At 42.5% G+C, this 17,483-nt stretch overlaps 1 protein-coding gene across 3 annotated transcripts in view; it reads right to left on the bottom strand.

Moving 5' to 3' along the window:
* Positions 1–7,387: 7,387 nt before the first annotated feature.
* The window catches only part of hmgcra (3-hydroxy-3-methylglutaryl-CoA reductase a), a 38,451-nt gene continuing 28,355 nt past the window's right edge, over positions 7,388–17,483 (bottom strand). For all 3 annotated transcript variants that reach the window (XM_051929507.1, XM_028805686.2, XM_028805685.2), the window contains exons 13-20: positions 17,150–17,308; positions 16,043–16,200; positions 15,843–15,948; positions 15,581–15,751; positions 14,922–15,062; positions 14,570–14,728; positions 10,813–10,967; positions 7,388–8,228 (exon numbers count right to left, since the gene is read on the bottom strand). In XM_051929507.1, coding sequence (XP_051785467.1) covers positions 8,174–8,228; positions 10,813–10,967; positions 14,570–14,728; positions 14,922–15,062; positions 15,581–15,751; positions 15,843–15,948; positions 16,043–16,200; positions 17,150–17,308 — 1,104 coding nt within the window. In that variant the 3' untranslated portion in view covers positions 7,388–8,173. The remainder of the gene's footprint in view (positions 8,229–10,812; positions 10,968–14,569; positions 14,729–14,921; positions 15,063–15,580; positions 15,752–15,842; positions 15,949–16,042; positions 16,201–17,149; positions 17,309–17,483) is intronic.

The raw sequence follows: 17,483 nt of genomic DNA, 5'->3' as shown, positions 1-17,483 counted from the left end.
TTCTCTGCATTGCTACCTTCCACTCCTTTTCTGAGATGCTGAGTGAGAGATCCTTTTCCCATTGTCCTCTTGGATCTTTGAAAGGGAGGGACTGTAAAACGGTTATATATATATTATGGAAATGCTGTCTCGAGTCCTCAAGACTGATCAATATTTTTTCCAGCATAAAGGTAGGTGAGGGGTGAGGAAAATTGGGCAGGTTCTGTTTAACAAAGTTTCTAATTTGAAGGTAGTGAAAGAAATGTGTTGCTGGAAAGTTCAATTTGGAGTGTAATTCTTCATAGGATGCAAAGAAGTTGTCTGTGTACAGATCTCTAAGTGATTTAATCCCAAATGTTTTCCAGATATTAAAAAGTGCATAAATTTGAGAGGGTGGAAAAAGGTGGTTCTTGGGCTGAGGTGCCACTGATAAAAGCTTGTCTATCTTAAAATGCTTCCTACATTGGTTCCATATTCTGAGTTAGTGAAGCACAATTGGGTTGTTAGTATATTGGTGATGACTTGTGTTTATTGGGGCACAAAGCAAGGAATATAAAGAAGTACTGCAGGATTTTATTTCTATTGTGGTCCAAGCCTGTGTATGTTCATCTATTTGTGTCAATGTCCAAGTTTTTATAGCTTGTATATTTGCTGCCCATTAATAAAATTGAAAGTTAGGCAGAGCCAAGTGACTACAATTACTGTACGTGCAGCTCCGCGCATGTGAGGATGCAACTCCCCTCTCAACCGTTTAGTTTTTCTATGTGCCCCCGACACTACGGTTCTCTTTGTGGCGTCCTGTTGAATATAATTAACTTGCCAACTCGCGGCGTAAATCAAGTATTGATGGGTGAACAATATACAGACGGTGCCCTGTTAGTCTGCAGCCTTTGAAATAAAGATCAGAGAAGAAATGGCACGTACCTGCATCCTTTCAGGTGCACGTGAAGGTGTGTAGTACGACGTCAGCGGCAAGGCGGCGATGCGTCTTCGGAGGATTTTTGACGGCGTCTCTCCTCGAAAGGTCCTCCAGGTCCCGCGTCGGTTGCCGCTTGCCTGTTTCTTTTAGAGTCGCTCGCTGTTGCTACTTTTAAAGTGATAAGATGTGAAAGGACTGCAAAGTTTTTAAAAAATCTTTTTTACTCGAGCGCACCGGCTGGGGATTAAAAAGGCGCGTTTTTTTTTTCGGGCGCGGGAGTCGGGGGGTGCTCGTGAACAGGTAGGTGGGTGAGCGCGCGCGGGAGAACTTTATAAAAGCCGGGCTGGGATTTTTTTTTTTTGTGTGTGTTTTCGATCAGCCAGGTTATTGCTTATGGATATCGGTGTGTTTTGCTGCATGACAGTGGCTGCAATTCATCCATCCATCCATTTTCCAACCCGCTGAATCCAAACACAGGGTCACGGGGGTCTGCTGGAGCCAATCCCAGCCAACACAGGGCACAAGGCAGGAACCAATCCTGGGCAGGGTGCCAACCCACCGCAGGACACACACAAACACACACTAGGGCCAATTTAGAATCGCCAGTCCACCTAACCTGCATGTCTCAGACACGGGGAGAACATGCAAACTCCACGCAGGGAAGCGAACCCAGGTCTCCCAACTGCGAGGCAGCAGCGCTACCCACTGCGCCACCGTGCCGCCCGCTGGAATTCATTTGAAACAGAAATTTGAATGACCCTTAGAGCCAGAGGCGGCCTTAGGGGTGTGCGGGGCCGGTTACGTCAAACGCTGTTACCGGTACGTGTGGACTGTATAAGCTTGCGTGCGAATTAAATAAAAATAATGTTAAGATACACCGGATCCCCTCCTCGAACCGCCACCTTATCGTGGTGGAGGGGTTTGCGTGTCCCAATGATCCTAGGAGCTCTGTTGTCCGGGGCTTTATGCCTCTGGTAAGGCCACCCAAGGCAAACTGGTCCTAGGTGAGGGATGAGACTAAATGCGGTTCAACATAACCTCCTATGATGAATAAAAAATTTGGACGCCGTTTTCCCTCGCCCAGGCGCAGGTCACTGGGGCCCCACTCTGGAGCCAGACCTGGAGGTGGGGCTCGATGGCGAGCGCCTGGTGGCCGGGCACAGCCCGAAGAGGCAACGTGGGTCCCCCTTCCCATGGGCTCACCATCTATGGGAGGGGCCAAGGAGGTCGGGTGCAGTGTGAGTTGGGTGGTGGCCGAAGGCGGGGACCTTGGCGGTCTGATCTTCGGCTACAGAAGCTGGCTCTTGGGACGTGAAATGTCACCTCTCTGAAGGGGAAGGAGCCTGAGCTAGTGCGCGAAGTTGAGAGGTTCTGGCTAGATATAGTCGGACTCACCTTGACGCACAGCTTGGACTCTGGAACCAATCTCCTTCAGAGGGGCTGGACTCTCTACCACTCTGGAGTTGCCCCCGGTGAGAGGCGCCGAGCGGGTGTGGGCATACTTATTGCCCCCCGACTTGGAGCCTGTACATTGGGGTTTACCCCGGTGGATGAGAGGGTAGCCTCCCTTCGCCTTCGGGTGGGGGGACGGGTCCTAACTGTTGTTTGCGCGTATGCACCGAACAGCAGTTCAGAGTACCCACCCTTTTTGGAGTCCCTGGAGGGGGTGCTAGAGGGCATACCTTCTGGGGACTCCCTCGTTCTGCTGGGAGACTTCAATGCTCACGTGGGCAATGACAGTGAGACCTGGAAGGGCGTGATTGGGAGGAATGGCCCCCCCGATCTGAACCCGAGTGGTGTTTTGTTATTGGACTTCTGTGCTCGTCACGGATTGTCCATAACGAACACCATGTTCAAGCATAGGGGTGTTCATATGTGCACTTGGCACCAGGACACCCTAGGCCTCAGTTCGATGATCGACTTTGTGGTCGTGTCGTCGGACTTGCGGCCACATGTCTTGGACACACGGGTGAAGAGAGGGGCGGAGCTGTCAACTGATCACCACCTGGTGGTGAGTCGGCTTCGATGGTGGGGGAGGATGCCGGTCAGGCGTGGTAGGCCCAAACGTGTTGTGAGGGTCTGCTGGGAACGTCTGGCAGAGCCCCCTGCCAGAAGTAGCTTCAACTCCCACCTCCGGCAGAACTTTGACCACATCCCGAGGGAGGTGGGGGACATTGAGTCCGAATGGGCCATGTTCCGTGCCTCTATTGTTGAGGCGGCTGACCGGAGCTGTGGCCGTAAGGTGGTCGGTGCCTGTCGTGGCGGCAATCCCTGAACCCGTTGGTAGACACCGGCGGTGAGGGATGCTGTCAAGCTGAAGAAGGAGTCCTACCGGTCCCTTTTGTCCTGTGGGACCCTAGAGGCAGCTGATAGGTACCAGCAGGCCAAGCGGAATGCGGCTTTGGTGGTTGGTGAGGCAAAAACTCGGGCATGGGAGGAGTTTGGGGAGGCCATGGAGAACGATTTTCGGACGGCTTCGAGGAGATTCTGGTCCACCATCCGGTGTCTCAGGAAGGGGAAGCAGTGCAGTGTCAACACTGTATATGGTGGGGATGGTGCGCTGCTGACCTCGACTCGGGACGTTGTGGGTCGGTGGGGGGAGTACTTCGAAGACCTCAATCCCACTAACATGCCTTCCAATGAGGAAGCAGAGCCTGGGGACTCGGAGGTGGGCTCCCCCATCTCTGGGACTGAGGTCACCGAGGTGGTCAAAAAACTCCTTGGTGGCAGGGCCCCGGGGGTGGATGAGATACGCCCAGAGTTCCTCAAGGCTCTGGATGTTGTAGGACTGTCTTGGTTGACACGTCTCTGCAACATCGCATGGACATCAGGGACAGGGCCTCTGGATTGGCAGACCGGGGGGGTGGGCCCCCTCTTTAAGAAGGGGGACCGGAGGGTGTGTTCCGACTACAGAGGGATCACACTCCTCAGCCTCCCTGGAAAAGTCTATTCGGGGGTTCTGGAGAGGAAGGTCCGTCGGATAGTCGAGCCTCGGATTCAGGAGGAACAGTGTGGTTTTTGTCCTGGTCGCGGAACAGTGGACCAGCTCTATACCCTTAGCAGGGTCCTGGAGGGTGCATGGGAGTTTGCCCAACCAGTCTACATGTGTTTTGTGGACTTGGAAAAGGCGTTTGACCGTGTCCCTCGGGAAATCCTGTGGGGGGTGCTCTGGGAGTATGGGGTACCGGCCCCCCTGATAAGGGCTGTTCGTTCCCTGTACGATCGGTGCCAGAGCTTGGTCCGCATTGCCGGCAGTAAGTCGAACCCGTTTCCAGTGAGAGTTGGACTCCGCCAGGGCTGCCCTTTGTCACCGATTCTGTTCATAACTTTTATGGACAGAATTTCTAGGTGCAGCCAGGGCGTTGAGGGGGTCCGGTTTGGTGGGCTCAGGATTGGGTCACTGCTTTTTGCAGATGATGTTGTCCTGTTTGCTTCATCAGGCCGTGATCTTCAGCTCTCTCTGGATCGGTTCACAGCTGAGTGTGAAGCGGCTGGGATGGGAATCAGCACCTCCAAATCCGAGACCATGGTCCTCAGCCGGAAAAGGGTGGAGTGCCCTCTCAGGGTTGGGAGCGAGATCCTGCCCCAAGTGGAGGAGTTCAAGTATCTCGGGTCTTGTTCACGAGTGAGGGAAGAATGGAGCGTGAGATCGACAGGCGGATCGGTGCGGCATCCGCAGTAATGCGGGCGCTGCATCGGTCTGTCGTGGTGAAAAAGGAGCTGAGCTGTAAGGCTCAGCTCTCAATTTACCAGTCGATCTATGTTCCTACCCTCACCTATGGTCATGAACTATGGGTAGTGACCGAAAGAACGAGATTGCGAATACAAGCGGCTGAAATGAGTTTCCTCCGCAGGGTGTCTGGGCTGTCCCTTAAAGATAGGGTGAGAAGCTCAGTCATCTGGGAGGGGCTCAGAGTAGAGCCGCTGCTCCTCTGCATCGAGAGGAGTCAGATGAGGTGGCTTGGGCATCTGATCAGGATGCCTCCTGGACGCCTCCCTGGTGAGGTGTTCCGGGCACATCCAACTGGGAGGAGGCCCCGGGGAAGACCCAGGACACGCTGGAGGGACTATGTCTCTCGACTGGCCTGGGAACGCCTCGGGATTCTCCCGGAAGAGCTAGAAGAAGTGGCCGGGGAGAGGGGAAGTCTGGGCATCTCTGCTCAAGCTGCTGCCCCCGCGACCCGACCTCGGATAAGCGGAAGAGGATGGATGGATACACCGGATTTTCTCGTTACAGTATTCAGCTACATTTTTGCAAGATAACACACAGACTTTATCAAAAATATAATTGGAGAACATAACTTGACAAATCCTCTCGAAAGGTCCACGCGGACCTCAAATTGGTGCCCCTTATGTGTGGTCACCCCCAAACGCAGCTCTTGCTTAGAGCTCTAGAGAAAGACGGCAAAAATGGGAGAAGCTTCATGTATTTTCACATTTTGTTTTTCCTTATATATTTGTTGTGTATTTTATAGCACATTTTATCAACTAGTTACCACATTTTGTAATTACTGAACAGTAAACTACACCTTTCTTAACGTTCTTCTGCCCTCAGTCCCTCAATCACGGTCCTCAGGTCTGCCAAATTTAATGGTGCCGGTACCCTACCTCGTTGTTTTATCCTCCTTGTCATTCTAATTTGATTAATATTGTCATCTTTGTGGTTAACCCTTAATGTTCGTATCAGAAAACTAAAATATTGAGTGTTAATTTGCGGGAAGGGGTGACGTCATTCACGGTCGCTGTGTTAATACTGTACGGCTCACGTGGTTGGACTCGACAAAGGCTCATCACTCACAAGCTCCATGCATCCTGATGGAGAACTTGGGTCACTTTTGCAGTAAAACAAAAAGAAACGGCGAACGTCAGAATGAGAGAGCTGAGCACACAGACACAAGGCTGACAAAAGTGCATCTAGTAAATCCTGACTTGATGGGACTGAATACATACTTATGCGATCAATTATTTTGTAACTTATAATTCAGACCACTTTGTTGTCATCTGTTGCAGCTCTGACATTAGAGTGGGCTTCTGAGGATGAGGTCTTTTTAGAGGTGTCTGCTTCTGTTCGATTGTGCAGTGGGCTTGTTAAAAAGCGTCTGACGGCTCCTCGGCCCTTGTGTGTGTGGTCTTTGTGGCGTCCTCATTGAGGTGGTCAGCCATCAAGTAAAGTGTGTGTGAACATCTGCTGTGCCCTGCACAAGATAAAGGAGATGCAGAAAATGAATGAAATTACTTGTAGAAACACTAATCGGCGCACTAATATGCTGTTTTACAAATTAAAAAAAAAAAAAATCAGGCCAGTCTATATTAATTTATTTAAAATCAAGTTTTGTTTTTTTTTTTTTTTTTTAAACAAAATATACACAAAGTCAGAAATAACAAAATTAAGTTTTAAACAGTTCTGAGAATAATGAACAAAAACATTCCTGACTGTAGATGTGAGATACATCTACGTAACAATTTCTTTTTAGTGCATTACAATTAAACCAGCTACGCAAAAATACACCAAGTACACCACGGGACCACCATGATGACAACGGCTAACCTGCGGTTACAAATGTGATTGAAAAGTTCCAACAGTCCTCATGGTCAGTCATTGTTTCCTTATTTATTTTATAAATATACATGGCACAGTATTACAACTGAAGAGGAACAAAGTCCAAATTTGTGACAAAAATACTAACCTGGTTATGTAAATAGCTTAAATAGACTCATTATTTTAAGACATCTGTACTTAAATAATTTGAGAAACTGTACAATAGCTTGACACCTTCTTTCCCATAATACATTTTATACAATGACTGTACATACAGTAGGCTCATCAATAAATTACATCCGATTCTTCGGCCGCAAATGCTAACATTGTTGGCAAAGACGCAGCATGGAGTCACAAGACCCCACTGTAAAGACAACCGTCCCCAAACCACCAGAACATTCTCCGACCTGCTCGGCCCCCTTGGGGCAGAGGTAGGGACTCTAATTTGGGGTCTTCTGTAGCACCGCACAGAAAGACTATTTCAGGTCAGAGTCCCCAGCCTGATGGGGAGTCGCACCGTTTTTGGAGGACTGCAGTGGCTGCCACTTTTCACTTTGGTCAGTTATAGGCTTCTTAAAGTTTCATAACTTTTTTTTTTGCTCTACTTCCTGAACCTGCAGCCAGTTAACATTACATAAGAGAGACAACGGCTAATATTTTTACTCCATTGGTATGTGTCTGCATTTAGAGGAAGAGTTTAAAAAAAATATTTAGAAAGAAAAAATTAGGAGAGAAAAAAAAAAACCCAACATATCTGCTTCAGTTCTCAAGGATTAAAAATCTACAATACTTTAAAGTGCAAGAACAGGGTGAGGCCGGGGAAAAGTAAATGAAGAAAACAAAAAGCTGCAGCCCTCCATCACCTCCGTTTAACGCCCCTGTAAACTGTGCACGTTAATCTGCGTTCTCGTGACGTTCCTAAGAGAGGGCACCTCCTGCAGAGTATGCGCTCCACCCAATGGAGGGCTCTGCTTATTGCTGCATGTTGATTGGTGGGCCAATGTTTCACTCAGTTCTGTACACTGAGAAATTTTAGCACATGATATTTGCATTTTATAAAATCAAATCGCACATTAAGTGCCTGTATTGTAAAATAACCCCAATCTTCACATTACTGGAACCAATAAAATGGACCAAAGAAAATGGGAGGAAAAAAAAGTAATTTACAGTGGGGGGGGGGGGGGGATCCAAAGGACAGAAACTGTTAATCGGCACAGTCCAGTTTTTGCAAAATTGAACCATTCAGAGCAGGATTAATCCGTTATTGGGTCTGTTTGCAACTTTTTATGATGACTGATCTAGATACCCCAGATTTCTCTATGTAATTACTAAAAATTGTACAGCAAACAATGGTGGTCTTTAAAGAACTTACAGTATAAAGCTTTCTGAATCTGAATTTATAGAAATACAAACAAAACAAATTTGGTCTTTCATTGCAGCCTTTGTACCCCAAATCTTCCATCCTCACCCCAGGCAGCCATGTCTTTTGAACTAGAACGGTTAGTTGGGATGTTTGGCAGCACAACACTTTTGAATTTACAGATAAGAAAACATGTAAAAGTGGCAACGAACTCATCCGTCTTTTTTACAATCTACCTGTACCGTATACCTTAAAGCACATTTTCTTGAATGGCCTTTACAAAATAACTTTTCGCAGAAAAAGCTGTCAGTGTTTTCACGTCATTGGAGAGGTTCATTTCCCAGCAGCATTTCACAGAAATGGCAGTGCCCTCTCTTCAAGCCGCATTCTTGGTGCCTGTACCAGGGAGCTCTTGTAAGTTTACTTTTGACCTAAAAATCACGAGATCAAGCACAGTTAAAATATTTAATCACTACCATTATTATGTCATTTATTCACACAAATATGTAACCTGTCCAAAATGACCTAAGTGTTTTTAGATGACCTTTTACAGAAGTTGGAAATTAAGAAAAATGTCTATATTTATCAATCTAGTAAAAATCAAACTGAAAATACTGGAATAGTGACAAAGGTGAACGTTAATTTTTACAATACTAACCTAACAGGCCTTTTTTGACCTGACTCTGACACCACTTTTAGGTGATCTTTCACCCCAAACTGATGATCCTACCTATTAGAACGGATGACATTTCGAATGTTTTTATGGGTTAAGTAGACACTTATATCACATGCTTTTACTGATTTCAGATAAAAAAAAAACTGGGTCAAAGTTGAATCAAAAACAATGAAATGGTTAAAACATTAATGAGGTGGTGATTCTTCAGGTGCCTTGGATAACAAACTGCTGTACTGACTGCTGTCACATCACCTTTGGCGTTTGAGGATAGTAATTAATTTGTGATGACAGAGTTAGGCCCTTGAAATATGAAACTGTGTGGCCGAAAAACAAACAAAACAACAAGAAAATATGCAATTTAGATGCTGTATTGTAAGTAAAAATTAAATTTTGTTGTGAAGGAAGCTTTTCTAGTATTTGATTTCCATTTTAATAACTTAATGCACGTGTTACATGAAGTACCAGCTGAAAAACCTCATACGGCACTTGAAACACACTAAATAACTGGTTAACTGACACAAAATATTATTCTTGTATTTCTACAGAAATGTTAACTATGTCAATTATACTAGCTGCTTTTTCTAAGGCACCTTCTTGTATTTTTAAAATATAGCCATCATGGTTCTTTTCTCATCCAATCCCAACTACAAATGATGCTGCTTTACAGTACAAAATTTAACTTAACACAAGGTCCAAAGCCTATGCCAGAAACACTACAGTCATGGCCAAAAGTTCTAAGAATGACACAAATATTAATTTTCAAAATGTTTGCTGCCTCAGTTTTTATGATGGCAATTTGCATCTACTCCAGAATGTTATGAAGAGCACTCAGATGAATTGCAATTAATTGCAAAGTCTCTCTTTGCCATAGAAATGAACTTAATCCCCCCCCCCCCAAAAAAAACACTTCCACCACAAAAGGCACCACAAAAACCTGCTGACATTTCAGTGATCCTCTCGTTAACACAGGTGAGAGTGTTGACGAGGACAAGGCTGGAGATCACTCTGTCATACAGAGAGTTAGAACAGAGAACTTCAATTGCTGTGAAGTAGGCTTCAGGGCACCCAAGAAAATCCAGCAAGCTCCTAAAGTTGATTCAGCTGTGGGATCGGTGGGCACCACCAGTGCAACTGCACACACAGTGAGGCAAAGACTTTTGGAAGATGGCCTGGTGTCAAGAAGGGTAGCAAAGAATCCACTTCTCTCCAAGAAAAACATCAGGGACAGACTGATATTCTGCAAAAGGTACAGTGCTCAGACAGCTCAGGACTGCTGGGGTAAAGTAGTTTTCTCTGATGAATCCCCTTTCCAATTGTTTGGGGCATCCGGAAAAAAGATTGTCTGGAGAAAAAAAGGTGAGCGCTACCATCAGTCCTTTGTCATGCCAACCGTAAAGCATCCCGAGACTATTCATGTGTGGGGTTACTTCTCAGCCAAGTGAATGGGCTCATTCACAATTTTGCCTAAGAACACAGCCATGAATAAAGAATGGTACCAAAACATCCTCAGGGAGCAACTTCTCCCAACCATCCAAGAACAGTTTGGTGACGAATGATGGAGCACCATACCATAAGGCAAAACTGATAACTAAGTGGCTTGAGGAACATTGAAATTTTGAGTCCATGGCCAGGAAACTCCGCAGCCCTTAATAACCTTTGAGAACTTGTGCTCAATCCTCAAGAGTTGGGTGGACAAACAAAAACCCACAAATTCTGACAAACTCCAAGCATTGATTATGCAAGAATGGGCCGCCATCATTCAGGATTTGGCCCAGAATTTGATTGACAGCATGCCATGGCAAATTGCAGAGGTCTTGAAAAAGAAGGGCCAACACTGCAAATATTGACTCTTTGCATAAACTTAATGTAATTGTCAATAAAAGCCTTTGAAACTTATGAAATGCTTGTAATTATACTTCACTATACCACAGAAACATCTGACAAAAAGATCTAAAAACACTGAAGCAGCAAACTTTGTCAAAACTAATACTTGTGTCATTCTCAAAACTTCTGGACACGACTGTTATAATATTATATATTGTTTTTCTCACTACTCAAAGCACTTTACATAGAGAGTGGGGAGCCACTTCAACCACCACCAATGTGTAGCACCCACCTGGATGATGCGACGGCAGCCATTTTGCACCGTTATGCTCACCACACATTAGCAATTGTGTGGTGTATGAGAAAAGGATCTGAACCCAGGACACTGGACTTGTGAAGCTGTAGCTCAAATCATTATACTACCATGAATAAACTTTACACAAATAGAAAATAGTACCACAAAACTTACAATGAACATAATTACTAGTCATATACCAAATATGAAGGATTCTTACCTATTATGAATCATATGACTTTTTACAAGATGGCCAGCTGCCAGTGCTGCCATTAGAGACAGCTCTCCTGCCAGTACAGTAGCACAAACAACTCTTGCCAGTAGGCGGGCATTTTCACCAGGTTTCTCTTTGCTAGCACCTTGAACCCCCAGCATCTGCAAGCATACAAAAATATTAATTAAAAGACTGTAAAGCTATGCAATACAAGTTCTGAACGACGCCATTTATAAATGAAGCAGTTATATGGGCATGATTTTTCTTTTGATTAATTTAAATAGAAAAGTAAACATTCATTGTAAAGGAATAATTAATGACCCATTTGTAATAATTAACATCTTTAAATATACATGCTGCCTCAACCATACTATAACAGACAGGTTAGGATTTTTCCAATTGAGCAAAACAAGTCCCGAGTGTCCATAGGGAAATGGCACCGCATCTTATATTAATTCAAAGTGCCCAATGAAAGCATGGAATTTGATGGCTGCTTCACAATAGGCAGGTGAAAGCTATAATTCAGTAGGGTACAAGTGGAAGTCAAATCTTTCATGAAAAGTATAATCTAGGGTAGATTTGTGACAATGCTAACCTAGACAGAGATGCAGAGATTTACAATTTTGAACTGAGTTGGCCCATGTCTTGTGATGAGAGTAGTAAAATGCTCTGCCTATCCGAAACTGTCACAGCTTATCTTAAAAATGCTGTTGTGAAAAATAAGTATGTCAAAACAATACTAAGGTTATCAGTAAGAATGATCTGCAAATGCAGAAAAAACACAGCTGTTGCATTTTTCAAAGCAACAAAGGGCAGCCGCATCAAATTCTAAAGTAAGAAAACTCTAAATGCATATTGTTTGAAAAAACTGAGGTCTTGGGATTAAAGGAGAACTTTAGTATTTTTCAAGTTATGTTATTTATTCCCCATCAAGGTATGTATTAGTTTGACATGTGAAACTGTGGTCTAAAGTGAAACATTCCTTTATTTAAAAAAAAAAAAAATGTAGCCTACTCTTGCATTTAATGAATGTGAAGGGTACCAGAATACCAATGTAAAAGGGAGAGAGAGAGAGGAGAAAAGGTTGGGAGCATACACTGATAGCACGCTGCTGCACCCACCACATAATGGACCACCTGGATTGAGACCAGAGTGCAGCAGGTGACACCTCAGCACCAAACTGAAACAATGTGAGGCTTCTTTTTTTTTTTTTTTTTTTACGGTGGCTGGAGTGCTAATCCTGCCACCAACCCCCAAGTTTTCCCTGTGAGTTGGAGGACCCAGGATGAAGGAATTGCAGGAAAAGGGCCTACCAACAGAGTAGAGTCACTTCTGGCATTTACGGGAATCAAACTTGCATCCTTCCGATTGCCACAGCAGATCCCTAGCCTCAGAGCCAACACTCCCCGCCTAAGCCTTAAAAATATAAATATATCCATTTTTTCATCTAAAAATGTTATCAAGTCTTGATTTGAGTCCAGAGATTGTACAAATATTGTGAAACAGCGTATCCATGTCATTTTAGGAAGAGTAAAAAGCAAAACTACTACTGTGAGAGTTAGCCATTTAAAAAAAAAACAAAAAACAGGCAGTGCTCCCTGGAAACGTTTCAGCCCTGGGTGTGCAGTTTCTCCCCAGCATATACTTTTCACCTTGACAGGTCATCACAAAGCACTGTTTACTGCTATTATTCAATGCAGATACCCAGATGTGAACTGCTGTCTGTGCTCTATAGACAACTGGACAATAATCACTGATTAAAGTCACACTTGATTACTCAATCTTTCACTATATTTCACTATATGTAAGCTTATTTTGTTATATCACAAAGATATTACCTGTTCCCGCCCGGTATCATCACCAAGCTTGTGCCTCAGTGGTCTAGCATAGAAATAAGCTCAGACAAAATGTGAAATAGGTTTACAAGAACTGAACAGATGTTACAGGCATACATTTATTTTTAGTCATGGTAAAGTTTAGAAAGGTCAGAACAGAAATTTTAGCATAGGCAGGGTGAAAACAGTCCTCACAGTGCCTATGGTCTACATGGAGTTTGCATGTTCTACTTGTGTATTTCTGGATTGATTGGTATCGGTGAGTTTACTAGCTCTGAAACATTTTCAGTTATTACCATATCCTCAGCAACAGTCCTATTAAATTTGATGACTGGTTTGTACAGCATCCATCTGTTAATTATGGTTTACTCCATCGTACTCTCTGCCTTTACTTTGTCTGTATTTTCTTATCATGTGTGCACATGATACATACACTATGGAAAGTGCATAGTAGTCAGTGTTTTGCTTGGATCTATGAACCTAGTATTGATGTGCCGGCGTCTTGGCTCTGTCAAAAAATCTAGCGCTTTTATATAATTTAAAAAAAAAGAGCAATGCGGTGTAATCAGTTGAGTTCAGCTTTCCAGCATACAATCAAATTCATATGTGCGCAATCTTTGCAACTATGCTGCCACTCAATGTAAATCTCCCTCCACGAGTTGCATAAAATAACACAGAATATAATAGGGGAAAAGTAGTTGCCGTTAAGAAAAAAAATAATCATGTGATTTGAATGTGCATTGTCTGTTGTTACGGAGCCATGGCCATTAAAAAAAACTAAATTGTCAAGTTAAAAGTGTTAAAACTCCATCCATGACACCCACTGCTAGGAAACGTATCCTTGCCTCAAGAAAACGGTAACAAGAATTTGTGAAAAGATGCACTATTTCCAGTTTTATTTTTGCTGTCATAAGCATGACTTAGAATAGCGGAAGGCACGTTTTCTTAAATCGAAAAACTTGCTCCTTTAAAGTGGAGATGGTTGGCAAGTTTTAACTTTTGTTTAACTGATGGGAGATTTAACAAGATTAGTACATGTTTGTTGAACAAGTGACACACATTAAGTGATTCCTGTGGACAACAGGTTGAACTCTCTTTATAAAGTCTTTTTGTCATTAGATACTGCACTTTTGTTTCACTCTGAGAACAATCAAAAGAGGGATATCAACCTTTATTTGCTTGGTGGTGCAGTTTTTCGCTTGCTGGGATAAAAGCAGTACAGACAGAAACAATGCAGAGTTGACACAGTACCTGGTGCCAGTGGCACTGGCTGGTAACTGTTCTGCTACACAGTCTATAAAGCAATGTGTTACTACAGAAAAGTCCTCTTATAGTTGTGTTACTAAAATCCAAAAAGCAGGACCTTGGTGCAATTGCACTGCAGAGTATAAATACCATACGCATTAGACGACAGCTATATACATACAGATAGCGTGGCAATCAAACTGAGGTAGGCCAAGAGGTTGAACAGTGGCTGAAGTGGAATACAATTCAAATTTGCAAATAGTTTCACGAACATGGAAATAACCATAGACCTAATTTTTCCCCCTTTCCTGGAACTGCAAGTACTGTAACAATTATTACAAAAAGGTATTAACTGATCAGCACAACTTTTTTTTTTTTTTTTTTTTTGAAGTGACAGATTTTATCATAGTCGTTTTTATGACAATTCAGGCCCAGTAACAGCAAGTTTTCGTTGCTCGGCAATGCACCTTGGGGAGGGGGAATAAGGTAAAAAAGAGAAGGATTAGGAAATGAAGGATATTAAGCAAAGTTATAATGATATCTGACACACTATCATAAATTACACAAACTAGTGTAATAGTTATTTTTGATTTGATAGCTTTGTAGTGGGTCACTGTCCTACTAGAAAAAAATTCCAAAACTAAAATGCACTAGCAAAGAAAGTAGTTCTTTCTATTACATACCTGCAAGCAAGCCTGTTGCGGTGCAAGATTTGTTCCTCCTCCCACTGTCCCAACTTCTATAGATGGCATTGTACAACTGATATACAGATCTTCATTTGTGGGACCAGTTGCTTCCATAAGGGTGATGCAGTTTGAGCTCCCAACATTCTGTGCAGGATCCTGAAGTAAACAGGGTCTATTTAAACTATATAATAAAAGCTAACAATACAATTATAATCTAAGAGTTATTACATGAAGATGTATTGCAAAATATAAAATAATGCAGTTTTAAATACCGTAAATAAACTCCAAAATAAAATAAAATGTTTGGTATTAAAAATGTTAAACATATGAGGAATATCACAAGCCTTACCTGACCACAAGCAATATAGATGGCAGTTACAATGTTTGCTGCTTGAGCATTGTATCCTCCTATGCTGCCAGCCATTGCAGAACCAACTAAGTTTTTGCTAATGTTAACTTCGATTAGTGCAGCTGTAGAGGTTTTCAAAACCTGAACAAAAGATAAAAAATGGAAATATTTTATTAAGTTTGTTATGATCAATTCAACACATATATTGGATGCTCACACTTTTGATATTTTGCCCAGATATGTGGGATTTAGTTTAGGACAGCTTCTAGCCACATTCGTGTTCCACAGAAATTAGAAGGATACACACTGGGATCATAAAAATATGATTGGCTTGAAAGGGAGACAAAAATTAAATCCAAAATAAGACTATTAGTTGACTGCACGTTTAAAAACAGTAAACCAATAAAGCATAATTTCAGAAAAGGAAGGATGAAGCAAACTTGTAGATGTAAATCAGATTATTCAATGTGAACTACAAACCATTTTGATCTTTATGGCTGGGATGGACTAAGAGGTATAGATAGCAACTGGTACATTCAATTGATAATAAAAAAAACAAATGTACAAATAATCTGTTCCTATGTTTTCAGTGGGGGAGAGAGAGACTGACTTGTAGTCCTGAAATTAAATTCACAGTGAGCTTCTTAAAAAGCACATACTTCACGGACAATCTTTGCAGGGATGACGCATTCACAGACAGCAGATTTTCCCCTGCCCTCAATCCAATTAATGGCTGCAGGCTTCTTGTCTGTACAGTAGTTCCCACTAAGAGCAACAACTTCCAGCTCAGGAAACTCTTCTTTAAGTCTGCCAAGTGCTTTTTCCGTGCCCTGCCAAAATATTGCACAAAGGTTAACATGTCCATGATGAGCTTTCTTATGGCACACAGAACAGTAATAAGGTAAAGATAAAGCAACACACCTTTGAAACCATATTCATTCCCATAGCATCTCCAGTTTTAGATTGAAACCGAATGAAGACGGTTCGTCCAGCAAGCGTAACAAGAAGCTTCTCCAGACGTGCAAATCTTTATTAAAATAAAAAAAAGAAGAAATAAGCAGCTGTTTTTGGCAAACTTTGTTAAAATAACAGACTGGTGTGGAAATATTTGATCAACAAACCTGCTAGAATTGTTAAATACTTCTTTAACACACTCAAATCCCTCGTGGCTTTCTAGCCATGCCTTCACCTCTGCTGCTTGGCACGCTGAAGGTAGTTTGACCACGGGGCCGCGAGTCATGCCATCTGCTAAGATTTGACTGCTGGCTCCTCCCCCAAGCTTCCAATTAAAAAATAAAAAAAGGCAAAAAAAATACTGTCAAGATAATACTATACTCTATGTATAACATAACCTGCAGAGTATAACATTACATACATCTAAAAACCTTAATAATGTAAATTTCTACAAGTGCTAACTTATTATTCAATTGCTTAATAAGGTTTCTAGAAATATACTGCAAAAACACACCCACAATGGTAGATTTAATATGCATGTGACTCTTGTAAAACCTTGCACTGACCTAAATACGCCACACACTAAAATGATTCAGCATGTTAGAGTTAACAGCACAAGTAATTGTTGCACGTAATTGTATCTGAACTGATAAAAAAAAAATAAATGTAAAATTAAACCCTTTATGTGACCCTATGCAAGTTATGTGACATACCTGTTCTGTGCCTGACAAAAATAAGCATAAACAGGAGAATGATATTCACTATAGACAGGCTCCTCATAACATAAGACTTGATTGATTGCACTAAAGTAACACTAAAGAATTAACTAAATAGAGTAAATGTATGAGTTGTTTCTATTAAAAAGAGCCATAGTTTCATTAGAAGTTGGTTACAGTGCTAATTTTGAATCAAAAAACTGCAAGATATTTTGTTGGACTGATCAATTTCATTTCAAGAAATATATCTCAACTAAATTTTTGGCATGTATAAGCAAACAAAACTGACTGGAAGCAGTTACAATTCCACTTTAGATGCGAGACCTACTGCTACACATAGCAATGCAATACAAACATTTTGTAGCAGTGCAATGATGTAGGAAACGTTTTAAACAGGAAATGGTCCGCCACCAAACTACTGCCTAATAATACATTGTATAAACATTGCAAAAAGTCAGAAACCGTTTTTAATTAACAAAATTTGTAATTGTTTGTGCCAATCTCCCCCTGAATAAGTGAACGCCATTGCATTATGATGTCTGATAATAGGATACTCACAGTGATTGCTCTACAACCACGATTAACACTTGCTACAAGGCATCCTTCTGTTGTTGCCATGGGCACCTGAAATTGCTTGCCATCCAAAGTCAAGGGCCCTGCTACTCCAACTGGCACAGGCATGTACCCAATAACATTCTCACAGCAAGTTCCCATCACCTATAAAAGGAGAATTCAATGATTTCAAAATACAAATCCACAAACTAAAATATGGCACTGCTCTGCAGTGCTACTAAAAGAACATAAAACTGACAAACGAGAAGTCACCATTCAGTCCATCAAGCTTTTTTGTTTATTTAACAGGTAAGCTGTACCAACATCTCATTCAGATATT

This window comes from Erpetoichthys calabaricus, chromosome 7 (genome assembly GCF_900747795.2).
Source record: "Erpetoichthys calabaricus chromosome 7, fErpCal1.3, whole genome shotgun sequence".
NCBI lineage: Eukaryota > Metazoa > Chordata > Cladistia > Polypteriformes > Polypteridae > Erpetoichthys > Erpetoichthys calabaricus.
Note: the sequence above shows the minus strand (reverse complement) of the source record. Positions and strands in the feature narration are given on the sequence as shown.